The 19,899-nt window shown below is 39.8% G+C and overlaps 1 protein-coding gene and 1 long non-coding RNA gene across 4 annotated transcripts in view; both read right to left on the bottom strand.

The window, feature by feature from the left end:
- Positions 1-269: 269 nt before the first annotated feature.
- LOC131382291 (uncharacterized) overlaps positions 270-19,899 on the bottom strand; it is a 64,391-nt gene continuing 44,761 nt past the window's right edge. Inside the window, exons 4-8 of one of the 3 annotated variants that reach the window (XR_009211612.1) lie at positions 12,614-12,866; positions 11,726-11,823; positions 10,531-10,637; positions 1,507-1,583; positions 270-1,040 (exon numbers count right to left, since the gene is read on the bottom strand). This is a non-coding gene — a long non-coding RNA (uncharacterized LOC131382291). Of the gene's footprint in view, positions 1,041-1,506; positions 1,584-7,709; positions 8,054-10,442; positions 10,638-11,725; positions 11,824-12,613; positions 12,867-19,899 lie in introns of all 3 variants that reach the window. The other 2 variants (XR_009211611.1, XR_009211613.1) reach the window with 2 other exon arrangements.
- On the bottom strand, positions 17,971-19,798 carry TCIM (transcriptional and immune response regulator). Its single transcript, XM_032143878.2, has one exon. The coding sequence runs from the start codon at positions 19,745-19,747 to the stop codon at positions 19,427-19,429; it is 321 nt and encodes a 106-aa protein (XP_031999769.1). The 5' UTR covers positions 19,748-19,798; the 3' UTR covers positions 17,971-19,426.

Here is a 19,899-nt window from a genome sequence, read left to right as displayed (position 1 = left end):
GCCTCCCAAAGTGATGGGATTACAGGAGTGAACCACCATGTCCGGCCTGGTCTCAGACTTTTGTACACCCAGATCCTTCTGTCTCTTCCTCCCATTTTTCACCTAGCTGACTCATTCTTTCCATCTCACTTTTAATACCTTTTTCTCAGTGAGGACCCATGTAAACATAGTGGAAGACGGTACAAAAGTGGAATGATGCCTACTCCTAGGTACTTCTTTTGTCCTCAGGTAGAGACTTCCAAAGTACACCATGCAAGAGACATCCCTTATTTCACAATTTTTGAAACCTGTTGAATCACTGAGTAGGCTATTCACGGAAGGTTGGTGATGCAAGCTCCTTATTATCCCATGCGCAGAGGAAGCTAACACACTTGCTCTGGCTAATTCTGGTCTTGAATCATTTCCTGTTAGCTCTTGAGACTCCTTGCATGTGGTACCAGCTTGCTGAGCAATGATCTCAGTTTATAGCAGGTTGCTTTGGTCTCTGGGATGTCGGTCCTGTGTGGCAGAGCCATGATCCAAGGAAGTTTCCCAGGGAAGCCCTGGGATTTGGAATTGGTGAGTCAGCTGAGACTGACAAAAATCAGTTTGTCAAAGAGAGGCTGTCTGAAAAGTGTTCTGCATGGTGATAAACTGCCTTTTTCCCCCCTTAGGGCAATGCTAAAATTACAAAACAGAAATTCATTCAGAAGAAATTCGAATCATAATGAAAGATGAAAATGGAAGTATTTGGAATCTGAAATGTTGATTGTTTTTGTTTTGATGCCTTCAAATTTAAATCAGCATACTGAAGGAGTGGAAATTCTTATGACAAGTTACTTACAGGCTCACGTATGGAAGAGCAAGCCTCTGAAATAGGCAAAACTCTCTCCATCATTCCAGTAAGGAGAATGAAGCCAAGAGAGGTTAAACGATGTGCCCATTGTCACAGAGCCAACGGATGATGCACCAGGATGGGTCCCCGGAGCCCAGGCTCATGCAGGCTTATGCAGGGGCCAAGATGGTTCTGAGCGCTGTGTTCCCTGGAGAATACAGGCTTCCTATAAACCAAAAGAAACATTTATATACATAGCCAGTATAATCAAAATGCTGAGAAATCACACAGAAATCTGTTTACTTTTCTAAAATATCGAGTTGGAATAATTGGAACAAAATGTGCCATTCTCTTTATTGGATAACATATTTTAGTATAAATCATACAAAGTTGGCATTTTTGTAACTCAAAAGCAGTGAAATATGGGCAATTTGAAATTACATTTGTCTTTGAATTGGCTGTCTCTTCTGATTCTACTGTATTTTATCTCTGGTTTTAGCACTCAGCACATTACCAAGTACGTAGGAAAAACCCAGGCAATGTTTACTGAAGAAATGAACAAAATGAGATTCTGTTATCTAAGATACAGACAGCCTCGTGTGTTGTGCTTCTTACACAGACGGCCTCTTGATAGAGAGGGATGTATCTAGGTTTTGGCAACGAGAAGTCCGATTTTCACCTGCAGTACTTACTATGTGAGACCGTGGGCAAATTACTTAGCCACTCAGACAGCATTTCCTCATTGCAGAATGGGAATGATGATAGATACCTGCAAAGATTATTATGAGAATCAAGTGAGATTGCGTTTATTCTGAATCAGTCTTACAGTGGCCACTCAGCAAATGTTATTCGTGATTCCAAATCCTGCTACTGGGTTACCACTTAATGCTTTACATAAGAACGTGGAGTTCTAAAAAGGTTGTTTTTTTTAATGCTGGCTTCAGCTAAGCAGTGCTGACTAAAATTCTTCTTAGGCAATAAACGTTTTTGAATTATTTTTTAAAACATCATTCAAATAAAAATAGAGAATGAAGCAGCATTTCCCAAGTATTAATGACATGAATGCCTTACTATATTAATACAGCACAGTAATACCAACAGACTGAAGAAAGTAAAAATTCTAGTTGCTTTTCCTTTTTGGGAGAGGCATCTGTGTAATAAGGAATTCTATTTTAATACTGAGAAATGGTAAACTTCCTGTGTTCTAGTTCATTATAGTTGCCCCGCCCTTTGAAGATGATAATGGTCTGCAAAACAGAGCTATTTTGGCACCAAGTAGAGCTGCAAAATCTCCCTCATCAGCAAAATTGAAGCAGAAGCAAGGAAAAAGCATTTATGTTTGCAATTAACTGGGTCTTTTTTGGTATTCAATAGTAAGAAAAACAAAGTTTTTGTTGATCTACAATTTGATATTTTAGGAAAAAACAATTCACATGGAAAAATATCTTCAATTTAGTTTTGTTGCCATGTCTGAAGATATTCTTAGTGGAAAAAAAAAATGTAATGTGCATTCACTATAGGGAAAGATTTTCAGATTTTTTTTGGCCTGTCTTTATTATTGTTTATTTTTGTTTTTGTCTTAGATCTTAACATAGCTTTAACCACTTCCTTTTCCAGGGGTTACAATTGTGTTTATTCATAGAACTAAAGTTCAGTACCTTCTCCCTTTATTCATTTAGAATTCCACAAATATTTATTGATTATAACAATATACATGACATGGGCCTAGACTCAGGGGAACCCAGTGACCTACTAGAAAAAAAGTGTTTTGCCTCCATCAAATTTATATTGGAGGTAATTTCTGCCACCCTGATCATTATCATCTATGTTAATTTATATTTTGTTATAATTCATGGTGACGCAATGCTAAAATGACCTGGTTTGTCTATGTATTCTGATCTAGTCATTACATAGCACATTGTATATGTACATTGTATCTATAGTATATTGTATAGTACATAGTACATTGAATAGGACATATGCACACACAAACACACTTATATAAGCACACAAATGCACATTTAATCCATATTCTATATATATATATATATATATATTTTTTTTTTTTTTTTTTTTGAGATGGAGTTTCGCTCTTGTTGCCCACGCTAGAGTGCAATGGCACAATCTCAGCTCACTGCAAACTCCACCTCTCGGGTTCAGGTGATTCTCCTGCCTCAGCTTCCCGAGTAACTGGGATTACAGGCATCTGCCACCACGCCCAGTTAATTTTTGTATTTTTAGTAGAGATAGGGTTTCGCCACGTTGGCCAGGCTGGTCTCAAACTCCTGACCTCAGGTGATCCACCTACCTTAGACTTCAAAAGTGCTGGGATTACAGGTGCGAGCCACTGCACCAGGACTGCCGTAATATTTTAAGTTCAATTCAAATTCAATGGAGCAAGTATTTAAGGCCCAACTCTGTAAAAGACAACATCCAGGGGTTTGGATGAATGTGACCAAGTCTTTCCCTCAAGGAGCCTTCAGTTCATTGAGGAAAAAGACTTGGAGAGAAAGATTGGCCAGGGAGTGGAGAGAAAAATGGCACTGATGCCCCATCCCGAAATTCAGGAGGTATCATCACCGGGAAGACATCTGACTTAGCTCATAGAAATGTAGAAGATTTGAGTAAGAGTGTGGGAAGGGAACAGTATTTCAGGGCGGAGACAGTAGCCTTACAGTCCTAAGCTTTGGTTTGCAGAGCAGCAGCTTTGGCGTCACCTGGGAGCTTCTTGGAAATGCAGATGCTCAGGCATCAGGGCACACTTCCCAGACCAAATCAGAATTTACATTTTAGCAAGACCCCCAGGTGATTTGTAGATGCTTTAAAATTTGAGACGCACTGGGCTAGAACACAGAGGATGAAAAGTCGGGGCCTGATGGAAGATGGTAACCTGGGCCAATGTGGTTGGAGCACAGAATCCCAGGCAGGGTGCAAGGAGGAGGCTGGACAAGCAGAGGGAGAAAATGCTGCAGTGGAATCCAAGTAGGATTCTTCAAATTGGGTGGGAGTAAACTCTAGGCAATCAATACTTTCTCCTGGAAACATTAACCACTTCCTCTTCTGATTGATGATCGTATTTTTGTTTGGTTGTACTTGCTGCCCTGTTACAATGATTGATCTATGTGTCTGCTTTCCTCCCTCCTCCCACTTTCCCCTGACCCCACTGTTGATAATTTAAAACAGACCTATTTGTCTTTGCTTCTCTTGAACCTGGTACTCAAGAAATAACTCAACTGAACTGAGTTGTGACTATGAATCACTGAGTCACACAGTAGCCTATCCTCACCTTACTTATAATTCAGTATTGTAAACCAGACAGAATTGTCAATCATTCATTAATTCACTTGTTCAACAACTATTCATCGCATGCCAGGCACTTTCTACCTTCCCCGTCTGGTTCCTGAGAATGTCTCCCTGCCACCACCTCTCAGCACCCTGGTCCCTCAGACCATCTGACCACTCTGAACAAAGCACATGAGCATTGATCCCATCAGCAGCAACAAGCTCTGCATACCAAGCACCTTCTCAACAGAAAATGAGATTTCTGCTTCCACTGACACATAAAAAGATTACTAGCATTAATGATAGAAGGTGCCAGTGCCCATGGATGATGGAGACAACACTAGCTGTACTTAGTAAGAGCTAAAATCTTCAGAAAAATCTTTCTAAGTTCTGGGCCAGGACAGAGGAAGAATGGTATTAAAGCAACAAGAAGGGCAAGGGCAGCTGGCAGCGGTGGCTTACCCCTGTAATCCCAGCACTTTGGGAGGCCAAGGCAGGTGGATCACAAGGTCAGGAGATCCAGAACATCTTGGCCAACATGATGAAACTCCGTCTCTACTAAAAATACAAAAATTAGCCAGGCGTGGTGGCATGTGCCTGTAGTCCCAGTTACTCTGGAGGCTGAGGCGGGAGAATTGGTTGAACTCGGGAGGCAGAAGTTGCAGTGAGCCGAGATCGCTCCACTGCACTCCAGCCTGGGCAAAAAGAGCAAAACTCTGTCTCAAAAAAAAAAAAAAAAAGAACTGCAAGGGCATTCCAGGAAGATAGAATGGGAATAAATATAAAATGCAAGATAACGTTTAGGGGAGTGTGGAAAGAGGGATCAGAGTACACAGATCTTCAGATATATTAAAAAGGGTCTAGTCTTAAGCTAGGTAGTGTTTTTTACAGTAGTCTTTAACCTGCCCCTGTATTTTATATTTCTCCTTTATACATATGGTGTGTTCTATATATTTCTAAAAATCAAATATAAATAAGACAGAAAAAGCAAATGAAGCAGCAGGAATGCTTTGTAACAAGTTAGTTAATATGGCCTGTGATAGATGCTGAAGAAAATTGTTTTTTTTTTTTTTATTAACTGAGCCCACATTTATTTATTTATTTAATTTGTGCTTTTGCGACAGGGTCTTGCTCTTTTGCAGTGAGGGCGTAATCATGCTCACTCCAGCCTCAACCACCCGGGCTCAGGCGATCTTGATCCTCCCACCTTAGCCTCCCGAGTAACTGGGACTACAGGTGCACACCACCATACCCAGCTAATTTTTTAATTTTTGTAGAGACAGGGTTTTGCCACATTGCCCATGCTGGCCTTGAACTCCTGGGCTCAAGTGACCTACCTATCTTGGCCTGGGAGGTAGTTTGGGAAAGTGCTGGGATTACAGGCATGACCCACCGTGGCTGGCCAGTCCATGTTAAAGCAATGTGCTAGGTAGGTTTAGAGAGACCAGATTACAATGGGCGTTGAATGCCCAGCTAAGGAAGCTAGACTTAATACTGTAGGCAATGGGTAGACTTTGAAAGTGCTGAGCAGGGAAGTTATGTGTGTAGAGTGGCATTTTAGAAAGCTAAATCTAGCTGTAATATAAAAGACACACTGAAGGGTAAGAGCAGAAGGCAGTGAACTCCTTTAGCCATTGCAACACTCTAGTGGAAGGTGGTAGAGGCCCAGTGAAGGTGACTATGACCCTGGGAGGAAATGATTAATTGGGAAATCATAACACAGAGGATGAAGCCAATGCATCCTCAAATTCTGGTGATGCTTTCTCCCTAATTACCTCTAACACTGAACTACTTTCCATCTCTTCTTCATATGTCCTAATCTAGACAACTACAGTAGCTGCCTACAGCATGTTATGCTCTCTACCCTCTGGTTCTTCCCCAAAATGCTGCCAGCTTGACCTTTTAAAAACACGAATAAAAATATTGATATTCTCTAGCTTGAAAGTCTACAATGGCTCTATTTGTATTATCTATAACACAATGTAAACTCTAACCCAGCCTCAAGTGCTTGGCCCTGCCTGTCTCCATTTCCAGCTCATGCTATTCTTTCTCCTGCTCTCTGAGTTCAAGCAACATTGCTCCAGAAAGTTGCTCTAATTTTATTGAACGTGTTATGCTTTTTCCGAAATAGAATCTTGTTTTAAACTAGTTCCCCTCTTTAAAATGCTCCTTTCTCCATCTTTTTGCCAGGATAACTTCTCATCTTTTTCATTGTGGCTTATAATGCAGATGAGTGTAATCTTAGTCCCCCTGTAAGCCTGTAAATCTGCAATATTTTAAAGGTCACTAAGTAATCTGGAAATTGAATGATGCAAACATTTCTAAAAAAAAAAAGTGAATTCTTTTTTGAATCATTGTGTTTTGTTACTGAAATTCAAACCACATTTTTTTAACTTCCTTTTTTAAATTGTAGTTTTATTTACCACTTCAACTATATTTAGGTAAATAGTTTAGGGGCATAAAGTACATTTAAATGCTGAGAAACTATCATCTAACTCCAGAGCTCTTTTCTTTTCCCAAACTGAAACACTGTACCCACTAAACATTAACCCCCATTTCTCCTATCCTGAGCCCAGCCTCTATGAATTTGGCTATTCTAGGTATCTCATATAAGTGGAATCATACAGTATTTGTTCTTTTATGATTGACTTATTTCACTTTGCAATAATGTCTTCAAGGTTGACCCATGTTGTAGCTTGTATTAGAATTCTCTTCCTCTTTAAGGATGGATCATATTCCGTTGTATGTATATACCATTTTTTGTTTATTCATTTATGTGTTGATGAACATGGGTGTTGTTCTCACATTTAGACTATTGTAAATAATGCTGCTATGAACACAGGTGTGTCTACTCATGTTCCTAATTTCATTTTTTTATATATTACCAGAAGTGGAATTACAGGATTTCTGTGACAATTCTATGCTTCACGTTTTGAGGAGCTGCTGAACTATTTTCCAAAATGGGTGCGCCATTTTACAATCTTGCCAGCAGTGCACAGTGGATCCAATTTCTCCACCTTCTCTTCAATACTTCTTTTCCATTTTTTTTAGTTGCCATCCTAATGAATGTGGAGCCCATACCACATTTTGTAACACAGTTATAAATTTAGGAATTAGAAGAGCTGTCATCTCATTTAGTCCTAGTCTCATGTTCCAGAAGAAGCTGAAACCCAGAATGTTAAGTGACTTATCCCATGTCACCTATCAGAATGGGGCTAGAACCGGGTCTCTTCCTTGCCGATGTTTCATAGAGCCTCTTAGACATGGTATATAAGACTAGGGGGAAAAAAAGCAGTTAAGCATAAGACTTGGGAATACATCAGAACTGAAAAAAATCATATGTGAAATTGAGATAGAAGTCTGACTTTATAGTCTCCTACCTTACAAAGTTAGACTGGCACCAGAGAAGTTGGTGAACCTCCAGAGCTTCAGTTTCCTGATCTATCAGATGCACATAGTAATACTTGCCTTGTAGAAATTTTGAAAAGATTAAATTAAACTATTCAAGATCCTATATAGTCCTGAAGCTATTTAGACATTGAAAAAATATTCCTTCCACTGCCAACATCTAGCATAATTTGGGATACATGTTAAGTGCTAAACCAACATTTACTAATTTGACTTGCTTTGACAACAGGGTCTAAAACTGCTTTAGGCTTCACATTTCTTCTGGCAATTTATTTCCAATTTAGGGTGGGTGCTAACAAAAGGTCAGAGGAACAACAAAAGCAGATGGTCTTCCTGAAGGGTGTGCCAAAAGGATTTGTGAGTGTCTTGGGGTGACGTCTCCACCCATCGCACCGCTTGGAGGCTCAAGGGCAGATCCCCAACATTGTACTGGTCCCTTCCTGAGCACTCCCTGGTGCAGACTCCAAGTCTGACAAGGAAAATGTGCTGTGATCATCCTACGGGGGACAGAGCAGCTGCTCCAAGGTGGAGTCTATTGTCAAGGTCCTCCTGGTAACAAAAAGAGGAAAAGGTCTATCAAAGCATTTCCTGCCCGCGGGAGCCATGAGCTTCCATTAATTCTTTTGCCTGAGTCAGTCTGTCTCCCTCAGCTCATGTCTCTCCATGTCCACTGTCCAGAGAAAAGAACAGGCATTTTTAGCAGTTGATTTAAAAACCTTTCCACAAAGTGAGGTTAACAAGAGGAACAAGCTCAGATATTCAGTGGTATGCATCTATATATTTCATAAGGAAGCTGGCACTAAGAAAGGGTGGTTTATGGCAGTTACGATTTTTCAGAACTCTGCTAATGCCCTTCAACTGCTTTGGCACTGCCACGTGTGCCTGAGGATATGAGAGATGTCTCTGCCATCCCCGCATCATCAAGAAATTACAGAAAAACCGCAGTGAATATTCTCTGAATATTACATTGGTAACATTCACACATTATAGAAAAAATTAGTTAGTGATGTGAGTGAGCAAACAGTATTTCTGAATGAGTGACTGAGTTTGGTGAATCAAATTTGCTAGCCATGGGAGTCAATAAAAATATATTTCTAAATGAGTGACTGAGTTTCATAAACTAATCTGAATCACAGCTCAGGGAAGAAGGCCTGGAGGGTGACTCTCATGAATAAGGTAAAATGTGGTCATTTATAGTGCACCCTGTTCCAGAAAAGATAATGTCACAAAGAAAGAAGATGGTGAGCATGGTGTCTACAAACAGAGCAGAGAGGAAGAGAGAATTTGACAAATGCTTATCCAGCACTGTTACGATGAAAGCCCCTAAGTGCTAATATGGCAGATTGCAAAAAATGGTGGAAGAGAGTCAAGATGCCGTGGCCAACGACCTGCCAATCAGACAGGTGAGTGAAGTCATCCTATATCACCCAGCTACCAACTGACCACAGATGCCTGAGAGAGCTTAGCAGACATCAGCTGAGTTGGCCCAGGCCAGAAGAACCCAAGCTGACCCACAGAATCATGAGTTAAATTGAATGCTTGTCATTTTAAGTTGCTAAGTACTGGGGCAGCTTGTTATGCAGCAAAAGGTAAATGTTGTAGTGGTCAGTAGCTAAGAGGTCTCTGCTGCGAAGCTAATCCTTCAAACCTTGCCAAAGCCAGGGAGAAATTGCCTTCAAGACTCTTGCTCTTGCTTGGCTTTCACTTTAATTTTTCCTCCTCCTTGGCACTTAAATTTTTCCCATGGATGAATAAATTAATGGTCCTACATTATTTATTTATTTATTTATTATGTTTTGAGACAGGGTCTCACTCTGTCACCCAGGCTGGAGTACAGTGGCGTGGTCCTGGCTCACTGCAGCCTCAAATTCCTGGGCTCAAGCAATCCTCCCACCTCAGCCAGGCCCCCAAGTAGCTGGGACCACAGGCACATGGCACCACACCCAGCTAATTTTAAAATTTTTTGTAGAGATGAAGTCTTGCTATGTTACCCAGTTTGGCCTTAAACTCCTAGGCTCAAGAAATCCTCCCACTTTGGCCTCCCAAAGTAATGAGATTACAAGTGTGAGCCACCAAGGCTGGTCCTTGTTCATATTGCAGGCTGTGAGTTTAGCTGGCGTAAGTAAGTCTTCCCATCTCTCAACCATGGTGCCTAGAGTATTGAATTTCTGGTGTTTCTTAGCTGAAGAGCAGAGTTTTGAGTGGTTATGCCTCTGGCATGCACTTGTCCTGCCCAAGCAACCAGCTCTGTCTTATTTGTGTTGAATTTTTACAAACCTCTCTAACAGCAAAACTGAGCCCCTAAAATTGAAAGAGAAAAATTTCATCAGCTTCTTATATCAATTTAAGTTTTTTTAAAGGTATAAAGGAATAGTAACTGAAATACATATGAAATCTATTCAATATATACAGAATCCTGGTCTTGACGTCCCTCAAGGATGACGGAGAGTCCACATGCCAGGCTAGATAATCATTGAAGAATCCCAGGCCTCTTTGATCCTGTAAACAAGGTGAGGATGTAGGTATATTCATCTTCCAAATATATGTAGAATGAAATGACAACACTGGCTTATGTCTACTCAGTGCGATCATGTGATCATTAACAATGAAAAGTTAAAAACCAGACATTCAGATTGTTATTTTGGCCACATGGTATCCCACCCTTGCTTGGTTAATTTATTTTAGTCAATTGATTTTATTAAGTTATTTTTCTGTGTCAAAGTAATAGGGTCTTCAGAGTTGATATGATATATATTTAGTAATTTTTTTTCAAATTGAAATTAGATAGTAGCCAATGGCATATGATCTCCAAAAACATCGTGCAGGGCTCTATTCCACCAAGATTCCCACACTTCTTGAGCACAGATTATGAAGCCCTCTAAACTCATTCTATTCATGCTGAAATTCTTACTATATAAGGTAAGATAGATAGAATTACTTTTGTGACGAGCACAGCCTTTTTCCTCGTATATCACTTGGAGATTTTAAACCTTCCCAGCATTGCTCCCTTCCCTCCTTTCACTCACCCAAATGAAATGCCCAGCGCTGTGACATATGACCCTGAAGCTGGAAGGAGAATAGGAGAAAACAATACGAGAACTTGTTCACTTCCACTGAACATTTGAAGCCATTCCTGTATAATGAGAAGCAAACAAAGTTTTTAGTGGCAGAAATGCACCATTGCACAATGCCATTTCGACATGGCTCTTTCGGCATGAACTGTGGTTCATCCCGGGGTTCAGCTATTTAATGCTAATGGAACACTGTTGACTTAGCCCTCCTTAGAGAGGCTTAAGAGACAAAAAGGGTACAGATGTTGACTTCAGAGGTTAATAAACAAATACTTTATTTTTAAGGGATATTTGTGTGTTCATGTTCAAAAAACACTTATGAGGGACCCACCCCACGCCAGAGTCTGTGTAAGAAGCTTTGTAGAATTCAACCATGAGCAAAGTGCTGTCCTGGTCCCCAAGGACCCTACCCTCACAGATATCATACTTGTGGGTGTTTTCACATATGTTGCCTTATGTTATGCTTACAACAAGCAAGAGAAAGAAATACAAAGATGTTATTAGCTGAACTCTGTTTCCCCAACCGAAATTTATGTGTTGCGGTCTTAATCCCCAGTACTTCAGAATGCAACTGCATTTAGAGACAGGGCCTTGAAAGAGGTTGGTAAGTTAGACTAAAGTGTTTAAAGTGGGCCCTAATTCAATATAACTAGTGCCCTTATAAGAAGAGGAGATTAGGATACGGACACACACAGAGGGAAGACCATGTGAAGACACAGGGAGAAGATGGCCATGTACAAGCCAAGAGGAGACCAACCCAGCCGACAGCTTCATCTCAGACTTTCCCCCTCCAGAACTGTGAAGAGGTTAAGTTTCTGTTGTTTAAGCCACCCAGTCGGTGGTACCTTGCTACAGAAGCCTTAGTAAACTAATACAGAAGGTATTATTGTCCTTATTTTATAAATGTTAAAGTGAGGCTATGAGACATTAAGTAATTTACTCAAAATTTACACATACCTCACATAGAGCTGAGGCAGGATTAGAATCCAGGTCTTCATAAACCCTATCAACTCCTCTGTTGATCTTTCTACTGCCAACCACGCTGTACGCACATCGAGCTATCCCACTATGTTACAGCCAAGACCAGGGCTAGGAAAAATTAAGATGTTTTTCTTAGTGAAATACCACCTTTGGTTGTTTTCTTCCTTACCAATTTCAGGTGTTCTCTGTCCTTTGTTTCAATCTTTCTGTTCTTCTGCCACTCTCCCTGTATGATTAAAACCACATGATCTCAGTGGAAAATATTTGCTGTTAGGAAGAAAGTGCTTTGTAAAGGCCGGTATTCTAGTTTATAGAAGTGACTGCTAGTGATAAGTGCTACTCATTCTTTTCTTTTTTTTTTTTTTGACAGGTTCTCACTCTGTTGCCCAGGCTGGAGTGCAGTGGTGTGATCACAGCTCACTGCAGCCCCGACCTCCCAGGCTCGAGGAATCCTCCCGCCTCAGCCTCACCATGCTTGTATTTTTTTGTAGACAGGGTTTTATCATGTTGCTCTGGCTGGTCTTGAACTTGTGAGCTCAAGCGATCCTCCTGCCTCGGCCTCCCAAAGTGCTGGGATTACAGGCGTGAGTCATCATGCCCAGCCTAATTCTTACTTTTTAAAAGACAAACTTCTCTGGACTAAGAAATGAATCCCCATAATAGCAGGCAAGTGATAAATATATTTAGGGGGAGACAGCCCTTACATTCTTTGGAAAAATGTATTTTGATTGCTGCAACTGTATGCTTTATGGGAGCCTGATGGAAGTTAGATAATGATGTGATCATTGTGAGTTGGTAAGATTTCTTAAAACAAATAAAATTTAGAGCAAAATCAAAATAATGGTATTATTTGAATTAGAGACAGTAGGAACAAGATATTCAACAATAAAGTCCTAGTCACGTTTTGCTGCAGTTGTTCAGTCCGAAAGGTATTGAGGCCTGCAATATGCCTGGGGATACGTGGATGAACTGAAATGAGCCGTGTCCTCACACCGTGCACAGTTTGTGATTTTAATCTAGGTCAGTGCTTCTCAATATGACTGAGCAGCAAAATCACCTGGGGAGTGATTGAAGCATGGAGCTAGCAGGTGTCCAGCCCCAGAAACTCTGAATCATTAAGTCCAAAGGCCTGGATTTTTAAAAGTCCCCAAGGAGACTGTGATAAGAGTAGGCCTGGAAACAGTTGCTCTGTCCTAGGTATTCTGCAACGTCAGGGGAAGACGGTCCTCAGACACAGCATTTCAGATACTGTGGCTGCCAGTACCCTTCAGGATCACTGGGCTTCTCTGGAATCTTTCAGATGATAAAACCTGGGCATAAATAATAAACACAGACAAATTGCACAAAAAATTAAAGGATAGGTAGTGGTAAGAAACAGAAGCTTTCTTTTTGGTCAAACATACATGTATCAGGGTAGATAAATGTCAGACCAAAATGCAAGAAAGAAAAAACCCAGAATGAATTAATTAACATAAATACATACTGTATTCTCCTCAAAATATATTTATTTTTGGAGGATATCTGTATTAGTCTGTTTTTACACTACTATAAAGATACTACCTTAGACTAAGTAATTTATAAACAAAAGAGGTTTAATTGACTCACAGTTCCACATGGCTGGGGAGGCCTCAGGAAACTTGCAATCATGGTGGAAGGTGAAAGGGAAGAAAGGCACGTCTTACATGGTGGCAGGAGAGAGAGAGGTCAGGGGAAACTGCCACTTTTAAACCATCAGCTCTCATGAAAACTCTCTCACTATCACAAGAACAGCATTGGGGAAACTGTCTCCATGATCCAATTACCTTCCAGCAGGTCCCTCCCTCAACAGGTGGGGATTACAATTCAAGAGGAGATTTGGGAGGGGACACTGAGCCAAACCCTATCAGTATCATTTTCAATTAATGACAGAATTAATATGGTAAAACAAATTCTAACTAATGCCATGAAATCAAACCTCTTTCTTGGTCTTTATGTTATGAAGTGCCACCAACAGAAGAGCCAGTGGTTCCAGAAGAAATGGTTCCATATATCTCATGTTCTTTACAGTTGACTGTAGAGCTTTGTACAAATACCTAGTCCTAAAAACAATGCCTGGAGAGTTTGGGACCAAGAATCTCTATTTTTAAAACTTTACATATGAATACAATTCTCACCAATAGTGGAGATTGTCTCAGTGACTCTGTCATTGCTTGGCTATGGAAGAGATAGTCAAAATATTGACAGCCAGCCAGCCCTGGCACAGGCACCAACCAACCAGAACGGAGGCAGGCCATTAAAAAGCAGAGATATACATACAAAAACTGATTTTCCTCACATTGTGCCTTCAGCAACCACTGGCTAAAGATGAAAACTTTTAAATTAGGCCTTTATCATACTTAAGAGAAATTCTTTTCATATATGGAATACCAACTGGTCCAGAAAAAAATCCTATCACGTAAGGTGGCAGAGTTGCTATTTCCCATTAATGTAGAATATAAGAGCTGATAAAGGTCACAGACATCGTCCTTCTGGTCTAGCTGTTTTTTTTTTTCTTACAGATGAAACCCAGAGATAAAAAAGGAATTTGTCTAAGGCAGGGTCGGGAAAAACCCCAGAATTCCAGGCTCAGTCTGGAGTTGTTTGCTCAACACGACGCTATCGTCCACAGATGAGGAAACAAAAGCTCAGGGAAAAAAACTGATAGGCTTCTAGTAGGATTACGTATCTGTAATGTGTGTGTGCACATGTGTGTGCATGTGTCTGTGTGCACGTGTGTGTGTATGTGTGTGTGCATGCTTGTGTGTGTGTAAGGAGTACAGAGGGGAGAAAGCAGCTACACTATAAGTCTTCTGATTACTCATCCACTTTTAATTTAAAAAACAACAACAACAACAACACTGCTGAATCTTACTGGCACAGGATGCTTATTTCCAAAGCTCTGTAACAGTTTTGCCAGTACTTTGCTGAACCATATCCACTGTCAATGTGTATAGACATTGAAATAGAACACATTTGCATTACCCATGATAATCACTTAAAATATCTGGAAACTGTTTGCAGAAGAGTTTTTCAAGAGAAAAAAAGGGCTTATAACCATTTATTTATAATACTTGTTAAATAATAAGACTCGTAAGGATTAGGTGTAGTCACAATTTCTTAAATATTTAATTAGACAATATATTAGCTTGCTGTTTCCACAGTCTGGCCTCACAATGCTTTTCTTCATAATCTTTTACTTCTGTTTTATCTTCAGCTGCCACATTGCTGCCCACTGTTATTGAACTGCAAAGGTCCTCTACAGATTTTCATTCGGTGTGAAGCTACAGAGTTCTGCAGAATCTGACCAAGTTCAGCTGCTAGATGGTGGATTATTTTTCAAGCTATTAACCGTATCTTTTCCTAGGACCCAATACACAGTAGCTAGACAGTAAATGTTACTTTTAATGTTTCTCTATTACCTCCAGAATAAAATTAATACTTACACTTGTCATTTAAGACCCAGCTGCCTTTTTTTTTTTCAAGATGGAGTCTCACTCTGTAGCCCAAGCTGGAGTACAGTGGCGCGATCTTGGCTCACTGCAACTTCCGCCTCCCAGGTTCAAGTGATTCTCGTGCCTCAGCCTCTCAAGTAGCTGGGATTATGGGCACGCACCACCACACCCTGCTAATTTTTGCATTTTTTAGTAGAGACAAGGTTTCACCATGTTGGCCAGGCTGGTCTGGAACTCCTGACCACAAGTGATCTGCCTGCCTCGGCCTCCCAAAGTGCTGGGCTTACAGGAATGAGCGACGGCACCCGGCCCTGGCTGCCTTCCTAATTATTAGCTGGGAATGCTTAGGCCCCTAGTCAGACTGAACTGCCTGGAGATTCTCAAATACTCTTTCCTGCCTCCTTGTCTTTGCAAATATTATAGGCATAGGCTGAAATAAAAATTTTTCTCTCTACTCCCCCAACTCCTACTTTCAAACAGGGAAAATTCTCGGTGGAATTTGCTAGGGTCTCCTCCAACTGGATTAGGCCTCCTCCAATTCTCCTGCTACTCCCCAAACACACACTCAGACATACAGACACAGACACACACAAACACACACAGGCACAAGCGCACACACAAACACGCGCACACACACACACACACACACATAATTCCTGCCTTATGCTTCCAGAGCATTCTGTCTAAACTCCCATCACACTTCTCACCGTGTGATACCCCTTTTAAAAACCTTTCCTGTTCTTTTGATATGGAGAACCAGGATCCATTCTGGCCATGGAGGCTCCCACATATGGGTGCTTACTTTATTTTTGTTGCATGAATGGGTGAGATACAAATTCTGCCCTGCCCCCCACATCTGTTCTGCTGGGAATCCATACAGGCTGTTCTGAGAAACCCTCATGTGGAGTATAGAAAGGTCAATTAAATGCTCTGAAAAAACATGCAATCCCCAGGCCATGGCTTCATTGTTAGTTTACTAGCAGATGAAACTTTCTAAGGGAATGTCAATTGCATACCCTGGTTACCCTCTGATGATGAGAAAAACACAGTCAACCATACACCCTGGACCCCTTTCTCAGAAAATCCTATCTGCTGGACAAACCCCCCTTTGCGTTGGGCCAGGGGATGAAATGAGTGAATAAAATATTGAATCCACGGTTTCTGAGTTCCTTCAATGAACAAACTAAGACCCAACACCTTGACTGACTAGAAGAGAGCTTACATGTGGCCTTGTGTTCCAAGATGCTAATACAAGTGTTATTTTAACTGCAGGCTTGAAAGCTTAGATAAAGCACATCCTTGATACAATTAAAACTACTAAACTAAGACACTTTCCCCATATAGCACATGTAACAAATAAATAGACAAACATACCCAGGTCAGATAAAAGTGATGCTTCAGAGGCCAGACCTTCCTGTCTTCATGACTGACCAACATAGAAGTATCGTTACTTAAAAGGAAAAGAGAAGCTTGGTTTCTCCTAAAGAACCAGTATAGTCTAGTGGCTGGGAATGAAGGCCAGAGTTCCTGGATTTGATTTCTGGAGTTATTAGCTGCGTGTCATTGACCAAGTTACTGCACCTCTCTGTGCTTCAGTTTTATTACTATATTACACACACACATGCCCTTAGTATTTATATCATGGCACTAATTAAGTGATGTATTGGTAATACACACACAAAAAACACTTAGAAAATTGTCTGACTGATAGTAAACACTCAGTGAAAGTTATTATTGTGATCTCATGATACAAATATGATTAATGAGCTATTTAATCTTTGCTGCTTTTATTTCTTCAATTACAGTGAGATGTCCTGAGATATATTTGTTTATCCTTGTGCCATAAATTTCTAAACTAAACCAATCCTCCCTGTTCTAATGATGTTTATTTTCACCTCACATTAAGTAATGAATGTATTATGAAGCTAAAAATCATCCTTATGCAATTAAATTGATTCCAACTTTTGTTCTCCACGAATGGTAAAGACAACATGTTTGTGATAATCTACTGGATGTGTTTTTATTCTCCATACCATTGTGGAGTGCATCCAATTTGCTTTTTAATTTGTTTCCCATGTTACAGCCTTGAAATCAGAAAATAACGTAATATTCTGCAAGAAAACAATTTAATACATGCTAATGTGAAAAGAGGAGAAGATATTCTTTGTACCCTATTGAAAACAACAGTGGCAGAGTGAATAGTTATGAGTATGTATAATACACTTAACCCTTGAACTACATTTAGCATCCAAGATGTGCTTCAATTTTTGAATAGAAAATAAAGATTTTCACTGATGGGCCCTATCAGGAGAAGGAAGTTATTTCTAGCACACGCAGCGGACATTAAGAAAGCTCAGTTCATAAGGATGGGAAAGTAGGGTTATGGAGCCGAAGGCCTCTTTACAGCCTTCTCTTTCATACTCCCGTAACACAGCACAGGGAAAATGAAACAGGGAAAATTTCTATGGAATTGTCTAGGATGTCCCCAGCCTGGGTTAGGCTTCCTCCAATTCTCCTGCTACTCCCCAAACCCTTTTATTGTTTATAACTTTTTCTGGAGTTATAGCTGTCTACAAATCTCGTGAAAATTATCAATATTCCTCCTAGAAAAATACACACACACACACACACACACAATTTTGCATATTAATGCGTTGTCTTCCTGAATGCTCTCTTGGAAAGAACTCCTTTTTAATAAAGTGATTTGCATTATCCTCAGTGAATGAGTAAATTACTATTTGAAAATAGAATTTGCCATTTGATTTTCTTTTTAAAAACATAGTATTTATAATCCTGACTTGTAACCCTCCCAGCAGATGTGAGGTAGTTCACTTGTTTTGACTTACTGTGATCAGCATTTTGAAAAAACACTTTAGGTGTTTCTAAAATGCTTAACTTCTGGAAAAATTTTACTTTTGTTAGGAAAGCATAGCAGGCATTTATGTATGCTTTCCTAGAAACATTTTATTATAGTTTTAATGGGAAATAAGCAAAGAGATAATATTATTTCTATATTTGTTCCTATTAAACAAACAGTAGTAACACACAGAATCTTGGTCATCACTCAGACTCTAAACCCAAAACATATTGCTTGAGAAAAATAGATGTACACATGTACATGGCTACTGTAATCATAGAAGAAATTTTTCAAAAGTATGAAGAGAAAGCCTTTTAAAACTCATCCTTAATAGATACGTAAATAGCAATGCCAAGGAGTCAATCTATGAATTTCTATATCTATATTTTATATTTTAAGATTGGGACAGAGAAACTTCCCAGATATTTGAGGTAAGAATTTGTTTTGAAAAAGTTTGGTAATTAATATAAAGCTACTCTAAAATTAACTTTTATTGTTAGAGACACATCTTTAGAAAAGTTTGTAAATATCAACATTTACCATCTTATTTTTTCCTTTAAGACCAAGCATCACAGACCAAAAGCCACAAAGCTTATAATAATTTATTACTGTCGCATGACATTTGCCAGTAAAATAAATTATAGAAACTATAGCATCTTTATAAACTATTTTCTATATCATATTCACTTCCTAATGCTTACTGCAGTAACTGTATGAAATTTAATTAGATTACGTTTTAGCATTAGTCAGAAGATTTAAAAAATATATAAAATGTTTTCACAGTACTTTGGATTTATAAAAGACCCCATTATTTTAACTTTTGTGCAACCTGTTTGAAATGTATAAAAAGCCTTTTATAAACCAAAAGGTGGCGTATGGTTTTACTGAGTTGCTGAAGACATCTTACTTTCTTGAATTTGTACTTAACATCCATGTGGTGCACTTTTTCAGGCATTGTAATAAGTGCAAATAAATAATCAATTATTGATTTCTAAAAATCTATACCAATAGACAATATTTAGGCTTGGCAATATTTTGAACATTCAGATATAAAAATTCAGTAAACAATTTATGCAAGGTATTTTCTCTCCCTGTCCTCCCTCTCCCTCCTCCCTTCCCCCATCTATTTGGTTACAAAAAAAAAAAAGGTTCAGCTTCAATTTAAGTCCTAGGGCCTGACAAAGCGACCCTGGTTATATGTCATCTCCAGCCATCTGTTTCCTTCAGTTCTTATTACATCTGTCCAGGCTCTTCTATCGGCATCAGTCCTTTCCTGTAGGGACGCAAGAGTTTTCAAATCCTTGCTGAAAGCATTTTGTTCTCCACCGTAACAGCACAGGGCATGAAATTGTTTGGAGTCTTTGTAACCAGCCTGTTCAGTCCTGGTCCCTTTCCAGTCCCTGTCCCTTTCCAGCCTCTGGAGTCCTGACAGAAGAGAAGCTTGCAAGGTAGCAGCAAAATGCTGCATCTGTTAGAATCTCACAAACTCACTTGGTCTTTGAATGTCCATTCTTGGATAACGTCCTTATCCATTCTCTTCTCCTCAGTGAACTTTGATGGAATATTTCCGCAGTTTCAGAAACTGGAAAAGCTTGTCTTTTGTCCTCTTCTTCAGGGCCATCAGGGCACGTGTTTTCTCCTCCAAATCTTGATCTATGGCAAAAATGATCTTGGCTCTCTCCTCTGCTTTCTTGTCTCCAGAGTTTCTGAAGAGCCTTTGTAGTGATTCTTGGTCTATGTTTTCAAAGATGTTGCCCACAGCTTTCTTACGAGAGGCTGTGTCGAAGTGGTAGCCATGGATGGACGGGCTGACTCGTAGCGACGTGGACATGATGATGGCTTGGTGGCTTCGCTTTGATTTCATCGATGTGGCGATCTTCCGGAATTCAGCTCCCAGGCTTTCCAGAGAGTCTGTAGTGAAATCATTCTGGGACTGCTATTTAAAGTGTGAACAAAAGCTCCAGGCTCAAATTACACTGGTGACATCAGAGTGATCTCAAGGAAGAATAATCACAG

This window comes from Hylobates moloch, unplaced genomic scaffold (assembly GCF_009828535.3).
Source record: "Hylobates moloch isolate HMO894 unplaced genomic scaffold, HMol_V3 SCAFFOLD_22, whole genome shotgun sequence".
Lineage (NCBI taxonomy): Eukaryota > Metazoa > Chordata > Mammalia > Primates > Hylobatidae > Hylobates > Hylobates moloch.
This window is presented reverse-complemented; position numbering and strand designations above follow the sequence as displayed.

What these genes read in the sequence shown, in the direction of transcription:
- TCIM (XM_032143878.2), bottom strand. Translation starts at nt 19,747, where the DNA reads ATGAAATCAAAGCGAAGCCACCAAGCCATCATCATGTCCACGTCGCTA.